Source organism: Octopus bimaculoides, chromosome 4 (assembly GCF_046866305.1).
Source record: "Octopus bimaculoides isolate indiv1 chromosome 4, ASM4686630v1, whole genome shotgun sequence".
Lineage (NCBI taxonomy): Eukaryota > Metazoa > Mollusca > Cephalopoda > Octopoda > Octopodidae > Octopus > Octopus bimaculoides.
In genome coordinates, this window is record NC_142931.1 from 17202429 (window position 1) to 17223229 (window position 20801).

The window sequence follows — 20801 nt, forward strand, 5'->3', positions numbered from 1 at the left end:
CAAGGCCACAAATTGTAGGAGAAACTACCCCAATATATGACTGGTGTTTATTTTATTGGTACTATGAATTATGAGAGGCAAAGTCATTCCTGAAATAGATTTGTATTTTTAATATTTAAAAGGTTATACACGTTACAAATTAGAATTATTGGTGGCCACCACACTGAATGGAAAGAAGATACAATCACATCATGAATTCATAATCACATCAACTTCACCATGGTGACATCCAACCCTTCAGCACAGAGAAAAATGGACGGAAAACTGTGCAATTTGTTTCAATATTTTTTATGAAATATAACGTGTCTTGAATGGCACAACAATGTACAGTGGACTATAATAACTGTTATAAATAATTTAATTATTCATAGTCTAATATAATATTTCGGGATATAAAAATTCCTTCTTCAGATATTGCTAGGAATATCTGAAGAAGGAATTTTTCTATTCCAAAATATTATATTAGACTTTGAATAATTAAATTATTTATAACAGTTATTATAGTCCACTCTGCATTGTTGTGCCATTCAAGACATGTTACATTTCACAAACAATACACAATGCTTCCAGTGAACTAAAATGCCCTCTTATCATTATTTTTTGTATCTCAATGGGACTAATTTAGAATTAATTTGAAATTTCCCTTTGAGTCGGTGATGAATCATATGATAAATGTAAAAAACGTTTCCAACTCTCAACAAAAACCATCTAACTCAGATTTTTCTCCATTATATATATATATGTATATACATATCAACAAAGTCTTCAACTAACCAAATATAATCACTATACAACATATTTTGTTCTTTTTCTTTTTCTTTTTTTGAGAATGACTAAATTTATATATAATATATATTTAGTTTTATTTGTTTAAGGTTCACATACTCCATATGTACTCAGAGTTTCATATGGAGAGAAACATTTGACTGTATATGAATAAATAAACCCTACATGTACTGAGTAATCTTTTTTCTCATTTGCATTGCTAAATGTAAACATATATATATATATATATATACACACACACTCACACACATATATATATATAATGCACTAATCAAGAGAAATTTTTTGGATGGAAATTTTAATATTTTATCAATACATTGCTACATATGTTTCTGCATGACACATGTTTGTTTGTGACTACATTCTCACATCCATAGGATACTATTAAAAATGTAATAATAGACTCTCTAGAGACATAGGGATATTATATTTAATAATATCAAATGGATGTAAGAATGTAGTCACAAACAAGCACATGTTATACAGAAACGTGTGTAGCAATGCATTAATAAAATACAAAAATTTCTCGTGATTAATAAATAACAACCTCATATAATTACTTGGGAAGAGTGTGTTTGTGTGTGTGTGTGTATATCTGCTTTGTGCAATAGGAACAGTATTAAATTAAAATAGTCATCTCTGTCTTTAACAGTGTTTCTTTTGCATATGACAGATTTTTATTAAACTGGGCAGCCATTCACAATACAAGTGAATGTTTTTTCCTGTTTACCTTTATATCGGATGTGACACATATCATCTAAGCATGTGGCAATGAGGCCAAAATGCATGTGATGTTCTCTCTCACTAGCTACTGTTGGGATGCTTTTCGATGTACATTTTGTTTTTAAACACAGTAGGTCCATAAGAGATGTTGTCGCCAGATGAATACTGCATGAAATTCTCTGTTCAGTATTGTATATTTACATTATGTATGATACTTAGCTAGATGTGTCTTCCCAAGCACAGCAAACTGTTGGGAGTCTAAGACCTCTGTCATCCACTCTGTGAGTCCCAACGTCTGTAGATCCTTTCTCACCACTTTGTTCCACGTTTTCCTGGGTCTACTCCTTCCACATGTTCCCTTTACAATTAAAGATTGGCACCTCTTGATGCAACAATTTTATTTATATGCATTGTACGACCATACCAGCACAGTCTTCTCTCTTGCATACTACATCTAATGCCTCATATACCCAGTTTTTGTCTCAAATCACTTATACTGTCATATATGCACACTGACGTCACCCATCCAGTGGAGCATATTGATTTCATTTCTTTCAATCCTTCGCATATCCTCAGTAGTCATAGCTCATGTCTCACTGCCATACAATCTGCCTTTCACTCTGAGGGAGAGGCCCTTCACTATGATCAAAGATAATTGCTCTCTGAACTTCACCCAGCCTATTCTTATTCTTGCAGCTATGTTTCCAGAACAATCTCCCTCACTACTAACATGGTCACCTAAGTAACAGAAATTGTCTACTACTTCTAAGGATACCCCATGGCATTTGGGAAAGTCTATTTTTTTGTACATTCCTAGTGTTTAATGTACCAGTACAGCTGTCACATGTAAAGACTACTTTCTATGTTAGTCTTCCACTGATACCATTGCACCTCTTATGCATACTCCATACGGAATACACAATATGGAGTTTCTCCCAACCCCTTTTCTACATACCAAGCAGTACCATCTCCCTGAAGGGATCTGTGATTTGTCTATTTTCCTACTGATCAAGACTTTGGTATTTGCTAAATTAATTCTAAGACCCTCTGATTCCAGTCCGTGCTTCCATACTTGAAATTTCTTCTCTAGTTCTGGTAGTGATTTAGCAATAAGAACAAGGTCATCTGCATAGAGGAGCTCCCAAGGGCAGCCAGTCTTAAAATTCCTCAGTTATAGTTTGGAGGACTATGATAAACAAGAGAGGGCTAAGAACCAAACCTTGGTGGATTCCAACTTGTACACTAAACTCTCTGTTATACTCATTAGCAACTTTCACATTACTGACAGCATCCTTGTACATGGCTTGCACAGCTCTCACCAACCACTCATCTATCCCTAGCTTCCACATTGCCCACCAGATAAGGGAATGAGGGACCCTGTCAAAGGCTTTCTCCATGTAAACAAAAGCCAGATACAGAGGTTTATTTTGGGCCAAGTATTTCTCCTGAATTTGCCTCACCAGGAAGACAGCATAAGTGATGCTTCTCCCTGGCACAAATCCAAACTGCATCTCATCTATGCTAACTCTCTTCCTAATTAATTGAGCGATGACCCTTTCTGCAATTCTCATCATCTGGTCCAGCAATTTGATGCCTCTATAATTATTTCTGTCAAGGGCATCACCCTTACCTTTGTAGCAGTTGACTATAGTGTTGTTACACCAATCACTGGGTATGACCCCTTCATGGACGACCTGATTAACTATATAAGTGACCAGGTCATATCCCACTCCGCCAGATATTTTTAAGCATCTCAGTGGTGATTCTTGATGGGCCGGAGGCTTTCCCTGTCTTCATATCCTTAATTGTTTTATCAATTAAGCTACTGTTGATGTTGGGTCCACATTAGGCAGGCGCTCCTTCTCCCATGCATTCTTTACATTTAGTAACTTTCATAGTGGCACTTCCAAGCCTCCTTCTTTGCAGGATCACTAACAGTAAGTAAACCGTCATCCATGCAAACACATTTCTCTTCTACCATGTCATAATTTTCTCTTATACACTGTCTTGCAATCTGAAACATTTTAAGCCTCTGGTCTTCTCATCACAGAACATTGGCAAACTTCCTCCTATCTGCTTCTCCCCTGACTAGGCATACCTGTCTCCTAACCTCCCTCCTAGCAACTTGATATGTTTCTCTACTACCACCATTCTTCTAGTCCTGTTCCTTCACTCTAACAGTTTGTCTACATCGTTCCACCACCACGTCACCCTAGGTTAGGTTGGGACTTTGCACCAGTCACAGATTTGGTCTGTGGCACTCAGCAAGCTGTCCTGCAGAAAAACTCCCAGTTGCCCTCTACATTACAAGACTGTAGTTTCTCCTCATTCTCATTAAATTTCCCACTTAGGGTGTCCTATGATGGGCTTTCTTTCAGGTTCTGTCTACAAAATCCATTCACATGGCTTTGGTTGACCTGAGACTATAGTAGAAGACACTTGCCTAAGGTGCCACAACATCTATTTCCCATGCTGGTATGGATTAAAGACAGTTTGACAGGAGCTGGTAAGCTAGAGTACTGCGTCAAGCTCTATCTGTACTGGCATGGCTTTTATGGCTGGATGCCCTTCCTAACACCAATATATATATATATATATATATATATATATATATATATATAGTGAAGGTGCATGGCTTAGTGGTTAGGGCATTCAGCTCACAATTGTAAGGTCGTGAGTTCAATTCCCAGCGACGTGTTGTGTCCTTGAGCAAGACACTTTATTTCATGTTGCTCCAGTCCACTCAGCTGGCAAAAATGAGTAGCACCTGTATTTCAAAGGGCCAGCCTTGTCACACTCTGTGTCACGCTGAATCTCCCTGAGAACTACGTTAAGGGTACACATATTCGTGGAGTGACCAGCCACTTGCACATTAATTTCACGAGCAAGCTGTTCCATTGATCATATCAGCTGGGAACCCCGTCGTCGTGACCGACGGAGTGCTCCATGTGTGTGTATATATATATATATATATATATATATATATATATATATATATATATATATATGCAAGTACATTTTGTTTTACAAATGGATGGAAGAAAACTCAATACACAAAGCAGAATATACATATATAATCTTTTATTAGCTGATAATACTACAGGAGTTACTGAAAAGCCTAGAGTTTTGTGCCAAGGTATTTTTGACCATTGGTTTGATAAGAGCCTTGACACAAAACTCTAGACCCATGAGTAACTCCTGTAGTACTACAGTATTATCAGCTAATAAAAAAACTAAATATATATGTGCATACACATCAATAAATTGATAATGAAAGATATGTAAAACAGTAATTTGTACATCTTGGGACAATGATATATCACAGATAAATTAAACCTCAAATCACAGGTTAATTAAATACGTGTATGTGTGTGGTGAAGTTTGTAAAAAAAGTAACTGTGTACATGTCCACACACATACACACACACATATGCACACACACACACATGCACACACACAATGCCCCAAGACAAGTTGTCTAGTATATAAAATCCTCCATTATCATTTGAGTTCATAATATTTGTTTGTCTTGGGGTCATAGTAATAACCTAGAACAGGATCATATAACAAGTCCAGTTCTTCCTCGTTGCATTTATTGTTGGAATCAAATTTGCAACTGGTTCTCGGGAACTTCATCTGGCATTGATCTGTTAAGATAGAAAAACAAATTATTGTTTAAAAATACATCAATATTTGTTGTTTACAATCTTCCCTGGCAATGATCTGTTGACAAAGGAAAATGGAAATATGCCGGATCTAGAGGACCTTTTAGCCTAATCAAGGGCATAAATGCCTTTCTAGTGCTAAAGTCCCCCCAAAAATGCACCTACTGCTCTCTGTAAAGTGCTTGGCAAATTCAACAAAGACAACTTATGGTCAAGAAGAGATAACCTCTCCAGTGCTGATGCCTTGAAAAATACATCCTGTACACTCTGTAAAGAAGTTGGTGTTAGGAAGGACATTTAGTTACAGAGGCCATACCAAAACAGATGTCTGAGCAAGACATGGTCCTCGCCCAACCCATTGATGATGTCACTATTGGCTTTTGGAACTTCACTTGTCACCACCACCTACTTTTGTCATTCCTCTCTCATCTCCACCCCAATAACTCTGTCTCTACCATGCTATTTTTATCCCTTTCATCCACCCCATCTCTTGATAACATTACCTAAGCAAAAGTACACATCTTAGGTTACTGAGTACCCTCTATACATATAGAGTACAAAGTACCCACCCTCCTGTGCTGGTACCATGTTGGAAAACTGTCCAAGCACCATCACCCCTGCAAACTAGAGTGATTGGTAAGCGAGCAGAGGTAAAATAAGGCAGAGATGTTCCTTAGTCCTGTTTCACTGAAGACTTGGCAACCTCTTTAGTGCTGGTGCCTTGAAAAATACACCCAGCATGCACTATGAAGTGAATGGCAAATGAGCAAAGAAAGCATACGGTTGTAAGATTCCTTCAGTCTTGTCTTATTGAGGAATTCTCATCTTCTCTAGTGCTGGTGCCACAAGAAAATGCCCCCAGCATACTTTACATAGTGACTGACAAAAAAAGAAGACATCCAGCTATAAAAACTAAGCCAAAATAACACATGTAAGCAGCAGTCTATAAGAGCAGTAGTTCCCAGTAAGAAAGATCTCATATCATAATAATCTATTCAACTCATGTTAGCGCATAATAAAATGATGACGATGACAGGAGAGAAAAACAATGCTTAAGTATGACACTACTGGGCACAGTGGTTTTGTGGAGACAGTGGCAGTGGTGATGTTGTGTAGAAGATAATGATGAGATTATTTTGCAGATGTTTATTCATAATCTTAATCAATGAAAATATTGCAACACCACAGAAAACAATATATGCAGTGTACAGTCAAAAGACAAATAAGTGCTTCAAGGTTTCAGTTTTATTTACAGATTTACAGAATTTCAGAATTAACAGTCACAGGAAAATAATTATTCCAGTACATCATTAGTAAAAAATTAGCTTACATTAGTATTACATTTGTATTTCAAGAGACATTAGGCTTGCGACAATGATTAGTTGGTTGAGAACTGTTATGGTCAGTAAACAAAAGAAGAAAGACTCATTCAGGCAAATAAGGTCACGGCAGAGATGATGATGATGATGATGATGATGTCAATGGCATCAGTCAGAGTAACCAGTCAAGAGGCCACTAGGTTTAGTGCCGGGCCCAAGACCCCAGAAACAAGAGATCCATTTTCATGATACCAGTCTGCATTTGCACTCTACTTAAAAGTGCATAAAGTGTGGCAGTACAAAGATTAAAGATGATGATGTCATTCAAGAAGATGATGATGATGATGGTGATGTCACTGAAGATGATGATGAAGATGATGGTGATGTCATTGACATGATGACAATGATGATGATGATAATACTGGTGATGCAGGGACGATGGTGGTGTGTTGCACATGCAAACAATCACACGTTTTCTATTTGCGCCAACAATCATCAAAGCCTGTAAGAAATATATTCAAAAAGAATTCATATTATTGGATAATCCTTTCTTTGATTTAATCTAACACTGGTAAATTAGAAATACACTAAATTAATTTATAATTACAGATTTTGATTCTATTGGATAACTCATACTTGGGAAAAAGTGGACTATTCTTTGATTTACAAGTTTAGAAAGGTCGACATTGCTGTAGATATGGAATAAAAGAGACACTGAATAATCAAAATCACAAAATGTAGGTTGGATACTATATTCTTGAGATAAGGAGGTGATGGTGGTGGTGGCGGCAGCGGCGGCGGTGGCGGCCTTCCGCAGCGGTGGTGGTGGTGGTGCTTATAACCAGTTTTAATTTGGGCATAAATGTCAGCAACTCTGAAATGTGGAGGGTCGATACTATCAATCTTAGTACTTTATTGTTCCTTAAATTTATCATTGATTAAGATTATGAATAAACAGGAGTGGCTGTGTGGTAAGTAGCTTGCTTACCAACCACATGGTTCTGGGTTCATTCCTACTGCATGGCACCTTGGGCAAGTGTCTTCTACTATAGCCTCGGGCCGACCAAAGCCTTGTGAGTGGATTTGGTAGACGGAAACTGAAAGAAGCCTGTCATATATATATATGTATATGTATATGTGTGTGTTTGTGTGTGTGTGTGTGTTTGTGTGCCTGTGTTTGTCCCCCCCCAACATCGCTTGACAACCAATGGTGGTATGCTTACGTCTCCGTAACTTAGCGGTTCAGCAAAAGGAGACCGATAGAATAAGTACTAGGCTTACAAAGAATAAGTCCTGGGGTCGATTTGCTCGACTAAAGGTGGTGCTCCAGCATGGCCGCAGTCAAATGACTGAAACAGGTAAAAGAGTAAAAAGAGAGTAAATGGCAAAGTTAACCACGATGATGATGAATGCAAATGCATTTGTCCTTCTACTCTTGGATTAACTTCAAATTGGCAGTAAATGATGGCAGTTATCTTCAGTTCACGAAGAACTTCTAGCTTCTTCCATGGAACCTATAATTTCCAATTAAATTAACAAATGTCTCGAAATGTACCAGTGAAATGGTCTCTATTCAGTCACTTGATCTGCTAGAAACAGTAGCCGAATCTGTTTCAAACCACACCCTACTGTCTTAAAATAGGAAGGACACACTGAGTGATGTAGTCTTAGATATACAAAGCAATAATATGGTCAAATCAGGAATGACTTTGAACACAAGCTTGCTAAACTGGGGTTAACCTGGAGTTAAACAACTGAGATGCCAATGAAGGTGTCTTCCATGTGGTCCTTCAAGTTGCTAGAAATAATAGCCAAATCTCTGCTGCTTGAAATAATAGCTAAATCTCTGCTGTTAGAAATAGTAGTGAAATCATGTCTCACTATCTTGTCAAAAGCGAAGTACACATTAAATAATGTAATCCTAGATATCCTTTGACCATAAGTTTACTTAATCAGAGTTGACCTAAGGTCCAACAACAACTATGAATCAAATGTGATAAGATGAATTTAACAAACCCAAAAGGTTAATGTAGATCAGTGGTCCATAAGTTCCTTGGGGGTCTATATAAGATTTTCATTGCACATAAAATTTATGTGCAATAAACTGGTTATCTTTCTACACTACAAAACATTTAAACATTCTTTTTATACAATTCTTAATAATATTTAATCATAAAAATATAATAAGGAGTTTTTAGACATTGAATAACTATGAGGGTATCCCTCCCGGGTAAAATAGGAACAAAAGGGGTCCATAGGCGAAATATGGTTGAAGTACCCTGATGTAGATGAACAAGAAGAAAATGGTGATGAAGATTTATCTGATAAGAAGACAAAAAGCAACTTACTGTGAAGTGTTTTCTCATCCATTCTGGCACTTAAGGTAACATCAAACTGTTCCTTTTGCTGTAATTCGCTTGGAAGGACAATGGGTGGACTAAACACATTCCAGTCTCTACACAATAACAAAGAATATTTTTTTAAAAAAATTAAGAAGTAAATGACAACAACAACTAAATACTAGAAAGCAAAACAAATTTGGATTAATCAATTAATTTATTCAAGCTGGTGCATGTATGGCTGTGTAAGAAGCTTGCTTCCCAGCCTCGTGATTCTGAGTTCAGTTCCACTATGTGGCACCTTAGCCAAGCGTCTTCTACTATAGCCATGGGCTGACCAAAGCCTTGTTGGTGGATTTGGTAGGTAGAAACAGAAAGAAGACCGTTGTGTGTATGTATATATATGTATGTATCTGTGTGTGTGTGTGTGTCTTTGTTTCTCCCTGATCGCTGCTTGACAACTGGTGTTGGTGTGTTTACATCCCTGTAACTTAGGCAGTCCCAGCAAAATGGATCCATAGAAGAAGTACGAAGCTTAAAAAAAAAAATTAAGTACTGGAGTTGATTCCTTTGACTAAAAATTCTTCAGGGTGATGATAATACAAAGAACTTTTGTCAAGGTGACTCAAACTAATAGATATGTGCACTGAGTACTCAAATAGGTATGCCACTCAAATTTTTCTATATTAACTACTCTCTCTCTATGTATATATATATATATATATATATAAACATTCAAGCGAGGTTGTTGCCAGTGCCACTGGACTGGCTCCTGTGCAGGTGACACATAAAATACACCATTTTGAGCGTGGCCATTGCCAGTACCGCCTGACTGGCCCTTGTGCTGGTGGCATATAAAAGCACCCACAACACTCTCGGAGTGGTTGGTGTTAGGAAGGGTATCCAGTTGTAGAAACTCTGCCAGATCAGACTGGAGCCTGGTGCAGCCATCTGGTTCGCCAGTTCTCAGTCAAATTGTCCAACCCATGCTAGCACTGAAAGCGGATGTTAAACGATGATGATGATGATATATATATATATATATATATATCATCATCATTTAACGTCCATTCTCCATGCTGGCATGGGTTGGACAGTTTGACTGAGGTCTGGAGGGCCAGCGGGTGCACCAGGCTCCAATCTGCTCTGGCAATGTTTCTACAGCTGGATGCCCTTCCCAACACCAACCACTCTGAGAGTGTAGTGGGTGCTTTTTACATGCCACCAGCACAGGAGCCAGTCAAGCGGGTCTGGCATCAATCATGTTTGGATAGTGCCTTTTACGTTCCACTGGCATGGGAGCCAGTCAGGGAGCACTGGCATTGGCCACATTCGGATGGTGCTTTTCATGTGCCACTGGCACAGGAGCCAGTCAGGGGGCACTGTCACCGACCATGTTCAGATGATGCATTTTACATGCCACTGGAACGGGAGCCAGTCAGGGAACACTGGCCACAGCTACGATTTTGGTTTTACTTAACTCAACAGGTCTTCTCAAGCATATCATATCGCCTGTACTTTTAAATGGGCTGGACATCCAACACTGGCATCGGCCATGGCTGAGATACATGAGTTAAGGAATGGAATAGAAAATAGCATGGCTACATATGTTTCATAGTAAGCGGACCTCGAAAGTGGTGAATATACATGCAAGGTATATGTCAATACATGGAAAATTCACAACCTTCCACCTTCCTGAAAGTTGTTTTTTTATATTTTCTACAGTTTGCTTGAAGCTAACCTTTTTCCTACACCTTGATCCTTGGATCTTACATATACATACATATATATGACTGTCTTCTTTCAGTTTCTGTCAAACAAATCCATTCACAATGCTTTGATTGGCCTGAGGCTATAGTAGAAGACATTTGCCCAAGACGCCACACAGTGGGACTGCGCCTGGAACCATGTGGTTGGGAAGCAAGCTTCTTCCCAAATGGCCACACTTTATACTAAAAACTTAGATTAAAAAGGTTATTAGATAGAATTAATATTACCTGGGATTTGAAGAACTCAAGGTATCAGTGCTGCGTCTGGAAGGGTACTTCATTTCTTCTTTATAGTTGTGGCCACCTATTACAGGAAGCTGTTAAATAATGACACAAATAATGTAAAAAAGATCTGACATACTAAAGAGAGAGGACATTAAAAGTGTTTGCGTGTGTGTGTGTGTGTGTGTGTGTGTGTGTGGTGTGCATGAGAGAGAGAGAAAGAGAGAGATTCAAATGAGTGCTACTGGCCTGTGCACATATACACATACGAATTTTGCACATATTGCAGACATACACATACGTTAGGGAGTTGAAAAGTTCCTGGTTTTAAGGGTGTCACGAAAGACCTGGCTGGAGGCCCAACCTTCTGAGTTCTTTTACAGGGCTTAGAAAAACTGAAGGACCGCTGCGAGTGTGAATCTGAGAGGGGAATATGTCGGATAACCTTAACTCTAACCCTAACTCTAAGCCTAACCCTAATTACGTTAAGGGTACACGTGTCTGTGGAGTGCTCAGCCACTTGCACGTTATATTTCACGAGTAGGCTGTTCCGTTGATCGGATCAACTGGAACCCTCGTCGTCATAACCGATGGAGTGCCGACCAACTAATATGACAAACAAGAGCACTCAACAAGTAGCCAGTGATGATCTTTAAAATGAGAATATCTGAAATAAACTCGACTGCTCTCACAAATGAGAATACTAAAAATGAACCCAACTGCTCTCAAAAATTAAGTAAAAAACAGGGAAAATAATCCAGAATCCTTGTCTGTTATCAGATCGGTCCCAAAATCTAATCAGTTCGTGCCAGTCATGAGGCCAAACATCTCTGAAAGTTTCATCCAAATCTATCCAGCAGTTCTTGAGAAATCTTGTCCACAGACAAACAAACAAACACAACTGGCAACAATGCCTTCGCTGTTGCTAAGGCAGTGGTAATAATCAGGACTTGGCTGAAAATCAGGACTTGGGTCAACACAATTGATTTGAAACTCTTAAATGTGTTACTCTAGCATGGCCACAATCAGTAAAGAAAATCAGTTAATAAGAAAAGAATTACAGAACACCAAACGCAACTGGTTTTCTCTTTTGTTGTGGTGCCAGATAATAAAGGACTGCTACAAATGGGGAGACGTTGTTAGATCTACCCAACACATGTCAGTAGGCTGTATGATTAAGAAGTTTGCTTCCCATTCACATGGTTACAGGTTCAGTCCCATTGCATGGTACCTCGGGTAAATGTCTAGGGCCAACCAAAGTTTTGTGATTCGATTTGGTAATTGGAAACTGAAAGGAATCCACTGTGTGTGTGTGTGTGTGTGTGTGTGTGTGTGTGTGTGTGTGTGTGTGTGTGTGTGCACGTGTGTTTATGTGTGTGCAACATCATGTGATAGCTGTAAATGAGTATCACTGTCATACAAGCAATGTCATTCATTTCCAAAATTCTGCGAAAATATGTCCAGCCATGAGGAAATATTACTTTGCTTGGAAACAGGTGAAGGTTGGCAACAAGGGCATCCAGACATAGAAAATCTGCCTCAGTAAACTCTGTCCGATCCATGCAAGACATTAAAACATTGATGATGCTGATGATGATGATGATGACGATTGTTGTTAATTATCTGGCAGTGTTGGCTACAGCCTAGTCACCCATATTACGAACCAGGTGATACACGAAGGAGTCATACCCAATGACTGGTGTAGCAGCACCATAGTCAACTGCTACAAAGGTAAAGGTGACGCTTTAGATACAAATAATTACAGAGGCATCAAGCTGTTAGATCAGGTTATGAAAGTTACGGAGAGGGTCATAGCCCAACTAATTAGGGAGCGAATCAATTTAGATGAGATGCAGTTTGGGTTCGTGCCAGGTAAAAGCACCACTGATGCCATATTTCTAGTGAGACAGCTGCAGGAGAAATACCTAGCCAAGGATAAACCTCTGTACCTGGCTTTTGTTGACATGGAGAAAACCTTTGACAGGGTCCCCCGATCCCTTATCTGGTGGTCAATGAGGAAACTTGGGATAGAAGAATGGTTAGTGAGAGCTGTGCGAGCCATGTACAGAGATGCTGCCAGTAAGGTGAGGGTTGGAAATGAGTACAGTAATGAATTCCGGGTAGAGGTAGGGGTCCACCAAGGTTCCGTCCTCAGCCCCCTCCTATTTATCATAGTCCTCCAGGCGATCACAGAGGAATTCAAGACAGGTTGCCCCTGGGAGCTCCTCTATGCTGATGACCTTGCACTAATTGCGCAGTCACTATCAGAACTAGAGGAGAAGTTTCAGGTGTGGAAGCAAGGACTAGAATCGAAGGGCCTTAGAGTCAACCTAGCAAAAACCCAAATCCTAATAAGTAGGAAGGTAGATAAAACACAAACCCCTTCAGGTAGATGGCCCTGCTCAGTATGTAGAAAAGGAGTAGGTAGTAACTCTATAAGATGTACCCGGTGCAAGCTATGAACACATAAGAGGTGCAGCAATATCAAAGGCAGATTAACTACGAAGTTAGTTTTTGTATGTGGCAGATGTTCAGGTGCAATAAACACTGTAAACAAACAGGAAACAACTTCTATCTCATTCCAGGGAGAAAAACTAGAGGTAGTCGATAGCTTCCGCTATCTGGGTGACCAAGTTAGTAGTGGGGGTGGGTGCGCTGAAAGTGTAGCTGCTAGAATAAGAATAGCCTGGGCAAAGTTTAGAGAGCTCTTACCTCTGCTGGCGACAAAGGGACTCTCATTCAGAGTAAAAGGCAAACTGTATGACGCATGTGTACGAACAGCCATGCTACATGGCAGTGACTGCTGAGGACATGCGTAAGCTCACAAGGAATGAAGCCAGTATGCTCCGCTGGATGTGTAATGTCAGTGTGCATACCCGTCAGAGTGTAAGTATCTTGAGAGAAAAGCTGAACATAAGAAGCATCAGTCGTGGTGTGCAAGAGAGACGATTGCGCTGTTATGGACATGTGGTGAGAATGGATGAGGATAGCTGCGTGAAAAAGTGCCACACCCTAACAGTTGAGGGAACCCGTGGAAGAGGTAGGCCCAGGAAGACCTGGGCTGAGGTGGTGAGGCAAGACCTTCGAACATTGGGCCTCACCGAGGCGATGACTACTGACCGAGACCTTTGGAAATGTGCTGTGCGTGAGAAGACCCGGCAAGCCAAGTGAGATCGTTGCCAGTGCCCCTGGACTGGCTCTTGTGCGGGTGACACATAAAAGACACCATTTTGAGCGTGGCCGTTGCCAGTACCACCTGACTGACCCTCGTGCGGGTGACACGTAAAAGCACCCACTACACTCTGTGAGTGGTTGGCGTTAGGAAGGGCATCCAGCTGTAGAAACTCTGCCAAATTAGATTGGAGCCTGATGTTGCCATCCGGTCTCACCAGTCCTCAGTCAAATCGTCCAACCCATGCTAGCATGGAAAGCGGACGTTAAACGATGATGATGATGATGATGTGCAACATAAATGACTGAAAAACAAAAAGCATTAAAAGCAACACCTACTGGAACTTTGAGTGAGCTGAATGTATCATCATCACTCGTTGTAGTGGTTGAGTCCTCATACAGGTGGTTTGCCAAAGCCATCGGGTTGACATTTGAGTTGGCATCTCTGTCTCTTTGATGTAAAGCAAATTCTTCTTCTTGTTGACGTTTCATGCTGGCCAGAACGAGTTCTTCACAGGAATCCATTGTGTTACTATAATTTGTCTGGTATTTGTTGCTGTCGTAAATTTTCTAAAATGAAATAGGTTTTTGAATATATATATATAGAGAGAGAGAGACAGAATTCACAAAAAAAAAACAACAGACGAAGACAGGTGGTGTAGAAAACAAATAGATGTATTAGTATAACGCTCGGGAATTGAAAATGCCTTTAACGTTTCGAGCCTACACTCTTCCACAGAAAGGAACACAGAAAGAAACAAGGAGAGAAAAAAAATGTGTGTAGTGGTCAGCGATCTATCATGGCGAGGCACATAAAATACACCATTTTGAGCGTGGCCGTTGCCTTCTGACTAGCCTTTGTGCCGGTAACACGTAAAAGCACCCACTACACTCTCAGAGTGGTTGGCGTTAGGAAGGGCATCCAGCTGTAGAAACTCTGCCAAATCAGATTGGAGCCTTGTGCAGCCATCTAGTTCACCAGTCTTCAGTCACCATGCTTTTGATCAAAATTTGTTAGAGAAAAACTGTGCAAGCCCTTAGGATGGATGGTTCCTGTTCTTGGATAGTAAACTTAATCTTTTGCCTCGTTTATCACCACTGACTGGTCCCCTGGGGGTTCTTCAGTAGAGTGCACTCTGTTGCAAGCATTCAGGTCCCATCTCCATCAGAGGATAACTTCCTCCTGTCTTCCCACTGGTCACAGAAACCATAAAAAGGATCATGTGTACTACCTCTTCCCTGCCAAGCTTTTACAAAAAAAAAAAAAACCCCAAAAAACCCAGTTGTTACTCACCTCAACAGTAGATTCACTGAGTGGCTTTACTTTTGATGAACTGACCTCTCGTAATGATTTCCGACTCAACCTGGACAACTGACTCGGTTGAACTTTCACTTGTGATGGATCTGTCATTGTAACGTAATTAGCAGAATTATATTTGAGACCACTTCCAGGCTGTAACTGGGAATGGTTATTAGAAGCTGAATTATATTGCTGGACGGTTTGACTATGTATAGGCAGACTTTCTCCCTTTTCAGGTAGCAAGATGTTAGTCCTTGAATTGGATCCTGCATGAACACTTTTACTAGAACTGCCTCTACTGGAAGTAGCACTACTTGTGTGTGAACGGGAATTCCCTAATTTCACTCGTGTTTTCCCTCTTTCTTCATCACTGTCACTCAAAACAAAATCATCTTCTGGTTTTGCCCCTCGAGCAGAATACAGTAGATCCCCTAAACCCCCTTTTACTTTGCCGCCAGACTGCACTCTCTATAAAGACAATAAAATAAAGAAAAAAAAGAGCAATAAAACATATAATTTTGTAAGAAGAGTGTTGTAGTTTGCTTGAAGCATTGTAGTACAGAAATAGAAAAATGAATGAAATAAGAAATCAGGAAAGCTTCTAACAATGCAGAAAGTTTAAAAAGAAAAAAAAATTATATTCCAGGTGCAAAAGCTTCGTTAGAAGCTTTCCTTATTTCTCATTTCATTCATTTAATTTTGTAGAATGATTTCCCATTAAGTGGTTGCATGGTTCAAGAAGTAGTGTATCTATTTTGCTGCTGGTACTACTACTACTACTACTTCGCCACCACCACCATCATCATCATCATTTTACTGTCCACTTTTCCATGCTTGCATGGTCGATGTCTTCTTGTATCTCTGTCTTCCACAAATCCCTCCAGTTGAAGTGATCAGCACTTCTTTTAAAATGGATTATTTTATACTTTGGTAATGTATTCAAAGAAAAACATATAATGTGAAGAAAGCACACAATTTATTAATATTATATTATATTTATCCTTTGAATACATTTCCAAAGTATATAATAATCCATTTTAAAAGAAGTGCCATTCACTTTAAGTGGGGGGAAGCTGTAGAAGAGTGAGACCCTGGAAGACATGGGACAAAGTATTGAAGGCCAATCTCAAAACGCTGAGCCAAATGAAGGAGGTGACAGAGGACCAAGATATGTAGTACACTGCTGTAACCAAGAAGACTCGCCCACCACAAGAGAACTGAGATCCTAAAACCAGGGTGCCATGTAAAAAGTGCTGGTGATGGAACCCTGTAAAAAGCACCCAGTACACTCAGTAAAGTGGTTGGCATTAGGAAGGGCAACCAGCTGCAGAAACCAAACCAAAACAGACTACGGAATCTGGGGAAGCCCTTAGCCTTAACATCTCCTGTCAAGCCATCTAACTCATGCCAGCATGGAAGACAGACGTTAAAAGTTGATGATGATGATGATGATTTTAATTGTATATCTATACTCTTTTACTTGTTTCAGTCATTTGACTGCGGCCATGCTGGAGCACCACCATTTAGTCGAGCAAATTGACCCCAGGACTTATTCTTTGTAAGCCCAGTACTTATTCTATCAGTCTCTTTTGCCGAACCGCTAAGTTACGGGGATGTAAACACACCACCATCGGTTGTCAAGCGATGGTGGGGGAACAAACACAGACACACAAACATATACACACACATACATATATATATATATATATATATATATATACATATATACGACGGGCTTCTTTCAGTTTCCGTCTACCAAATCCACTCACAAGGCTTTGGTCGGTCCGAGGCTATAGTAGAAGACACTTGCCCAAGGTGCCACACAGTGGGAATGAACCCGGAACCATGTGGTCGGTAAGCAAGCTACTTACCACACAGCCACTCCTATGCCTATATTAATAAAATACATTTTGTTTATAATTCATCATCAACATTTACTGGTCTTGTTCCATGCAGGCTTGGATTGGATAGTTTGATAGGATCTGATGATTGCATTATGCTCCAATGTTTGTTTTGGTATAGTTTCTAAGGCTGGGTGCCTTTCTTAATGCTAACCACTTTATAGCTGGTACTCAGTATTTCTTTTTTTTGTTTTTTGCTCTGTGGCACCAGCACTCATGAGCCACAACATAGCTTACAAGACTGAGATCCCCTTCCACTGAGTGGGGCTGCAGTACCAAAGGAAGGAGAGGGAGGCAGCTTTATGCTAGGAGATGAGAGGTTAAAGTCTGAGAGAAAGGACCAGAATAAGTTTCTTGTCCTAGAGAAGCTACCCACCTACTCATGTTATCGGCACTAGATTAACCATTAAGCAAAATAAGCACACACTTAGGTCAGCAATGGAGGTGGGGGGGGGGGGGACCCCCCACAGAAATGGTAAATGGTTTACAGCACAAAAGAAATCACTTTAAACTTGCTAAAATAATATTTGAAGTGGTTTATATGATCAGAAATATAATTCCAATGTATTCATGGTGTCATAGTGAGGATCTGATTTGCAGTTAAGAACAAGTAGGAGAGAACTTTTCAAATATAAAGTGGAAGTATACAAAAATAAACATTATTTTCCATCATAATGTTAGTTTTGTTTCATTTTGAAAAATAAAAATTTCTTTTATGTTTTATTATTGTTTGTACTTTGAATTATATATGGGGGCATCAAAACCCTTTAAGAGCCTCTATGGGTTTTGATCTACCCCTGCATATAATAGAAGAGTAGGTGAGAGTGACTAAGGTGGAGCTGGAAATAGAAATACTGGTGATGAGATGTCAGGGTGAACCCTCAAGCTATAAAGAGTGGGTATATTGCAAGAGTTTAAGGGTAGATACAGACAAAGTGCATGGGGAGAGTGAATGATGTATGGTAGTGAAAAAGAGGAGATAATTTGGTGGCTCAGGTGGGTGATCAATGTAAAATGTGGGTGGAGAGAGGATAGTATTAAGAATGTAGATAAAGAGGATAGTATTATGGATGAAAGATGGATATCTAGCATTTTCAATAAGCTAATGAATTATTTTTCATTCAGTACATCTATTGATATGCAGATTAGACCAGTGAATAAAATGATTGTTGAGTAGAAGATAAAAGGACAATCTTTGAAACTTAATCTCAAAATGTATTAAATGTTTCATGTAGAAACTTCAAGCAACTTACCCCAGCACTGTCATTTTCCTGAACTGGTGAATGACTATACTTAGGAGCTGATTTGGGTGAAGATGTAAACAAATAAACATAATCACTTTGGTCAGAATTTTCTCCTCTGTAATAAAAACAGAAGAAATAACACAAGTTCATGATTAACTGTATAAATAGTTTAATGTTTTGAGTGTCAATATAAATATTGTGTAGTAGTATATAAATGCACCATGAAATCTCTGTCTTCTGCGATAAAAAAAATGATTGATTTTATATAAGGTTAGTCAAATCAACTTTAACATTTATTTTGAATTCTGGAAACTTATTCTACTGGTCTCTTTTGCCATAACACTAAGTTACAAAGACAAGGAGATAAACAAACCAACAGTGTTTGACAAGCAGTGGAAGTAATAAACACACACACACAGACATAGCAGCTCAGACTAGATCAAGCAGACTCAATATGAAAGGCACTCCATCAGTGATGATCCCATTTATTTTTAGGTACAGTGCACTCTTGAATACATTCTCCATTACATCCACCTTTATTTAAGGCTGTAAGGTTTTAAACTTTGGCTGTGGTTTTGAGCGGTTTGAGCAACAGCATAGAGGCTGCCTTTTTTTACTATTATCCACATCATCAATTACTGTCCCTTTTCCATTCTGGCATGGATTTAGGGTATACTAATAATAGTGGAGAAGATATTGGAGGTGGTCATTATCAACATTTCAAGCTGGAAATAGGTGGGTCCTTTTGGTCAAAGGGAACACTTCTAAAAAAGAGATATCCTACTATAGTTAAATGTTGCTACTACATCTCATCTTTATTTCCCTTCTTGATCATAATATTTTCACTGATCTTTCAGTCATCATTAACTAGAATCCTGAAGCTGCCTTTATATGGTCATTTAACCTGCTAATAATAGCAGCCAAATACCTTTTAACCACATCCAATTGTATTAAAATAAAAGAATACATTGGATAATGTTGTTTTTGGATGCTAAGCTTGGAATAAAGGTGGGATCATCATGGTTAGAATGCTTTTGATTAGGGGTAACTAGGGGTTAAATAACAACAAATTAAGTAGTACAATCCAAGATAGAGCCACAAACAGTGGTGAAGATGATGAAAGTATTGCTATCTTACCTGATTCCATCTTCATTATCGCTTGATTGGTTATGCTCATCAATATATTGATTAACATCACTGGTGTCTGTATTTAGATCATTTCTGTCCTTTAACATTGCAATGATGGCCGACAGGGATTCATCCATCTCAACTAGGAGTGGAAATAAGAAATAGAATTACATCTCGTGTTTGACAGAAAAGATATATATCATCATCATCATCATCATCATCGTCGTCGTCGTTTAACGTCCGTTTTCCATGCTAGCATGGGTTAGACGGATCAACTGGGGTCTGGGAAGCCAGAAGGCTGCACCAGGCTCCAGTCTGATCTGGCAGTATTTCTACAGCAGGATGCCCTTCCTAACGCCAACCACTCCGTGAGTGTAGTGGGTGCTTTTTACGTGCCACCGGCATGGAAGCCAGTCAAGTCGGCGCTGGAATCGGCCACGTTCGGATGGTGCTTTTTACGTGCCACTCTGACACGTGTATCACAACTACAATTTCCATTTTATTTTCATTTTGATGTTGATGTACTTGACTCAATAGGTCTCCTCAAGCACAGCAGGTCACCCTACGATCCAAGGTACTTTTGAATGGGCTGGGGCTGGTTATGCAAAAGTGGTATATATATATATATATATATCATCATCATCATCATCATCATCGTTTAACGTCCGCTTTCCATGCTAGCATGGGTTGGACGATTTAACTGAGGACTGGTGAAACCGGATGGCAACACCAGGCTCCAGTCTGATTTGGCAGAGTTTCTACAGCTGGATGCCCTTCCTAACGCCAACCACTCAGAGAGTGTAGTATATATATATATATATATATATATATATATATATATATATATATATATATATATATATATATATATATATATATATATAGGCAAAAGGAGAAAGCCAACCTTATAGGCCAACCAAAGCCTTGTGAGAGATGTCTGTAAATGCTTTCAAAATTTCAAAATCAATATTTTTGCCAAATTAATTTTCAACTGAACATTTGGCTTTCAATCTGTAACAAGTTTGCTCCCTAGCCACATGGTTCTAGCCTGTGCTTTTTATGCACCATGCGCCTATATGAGGGGGATCTCTCAAAGCTAATAATGCAGTATTTGATGTTCTAACAAGTCATCTACATTAAGGTGAATACAATTATTGCCTTTTGGTACTAATTGTGCTTCTGTTGCTAATAATTTTTAATAAACCTGCTAGCTATTTGTGACATCAGTATCTGG

General features: G+C 39.2%; 1 protein-coding gene across 4 annotated transcripts in view; it reads right to left on the reverse strand.

Annotated features, from left to right (window-relative positions):
* Positions 1-4571: 4571 nt before the first annotated feature.
* LOC106875188 (protein CFAP20DC) overlaps positions 4572-20801 on the reverse strand; it is a 42109-nt gene continuing 25879 nt past the window's right edge. For 2 of the 4 annotated variants that reach the window (XM_052966914.2, XM_014923227.3), the window contains exons 13-19: positions 19577-19709; positions 18449-18554; positions 15289-15762; positions 14334-14564; positions 10830-10918; positions 8842-8948; positions 4867-5156 (exon numbers count right to left, since the gene is read on the reverse strand). In XM_052966914.2, coding sequence (XP_052822874.1) covers positions 5011-5156; positions 8842-8948; positions 10830-10918; positions 14334-14564; positions 15289-15762; positions 18449-18554; positions 19577-19709 — 1286 coding nt within the window. In that variant the 3' untranslated portion in view covers positions 4867-5010. Of the gene's footprint in view, positions 5157-6404; positions 6996-8841; positions 8949-10829; positions 10919-14333; positions 14565-15288; positions 15763-18448; positions 18555-19576; positions 19710-20801 lie in introns of those variants that run through there. The other 2 variants (XM_014923226.3, XM_014923228.3) reach the window with 2 other exon arrangements.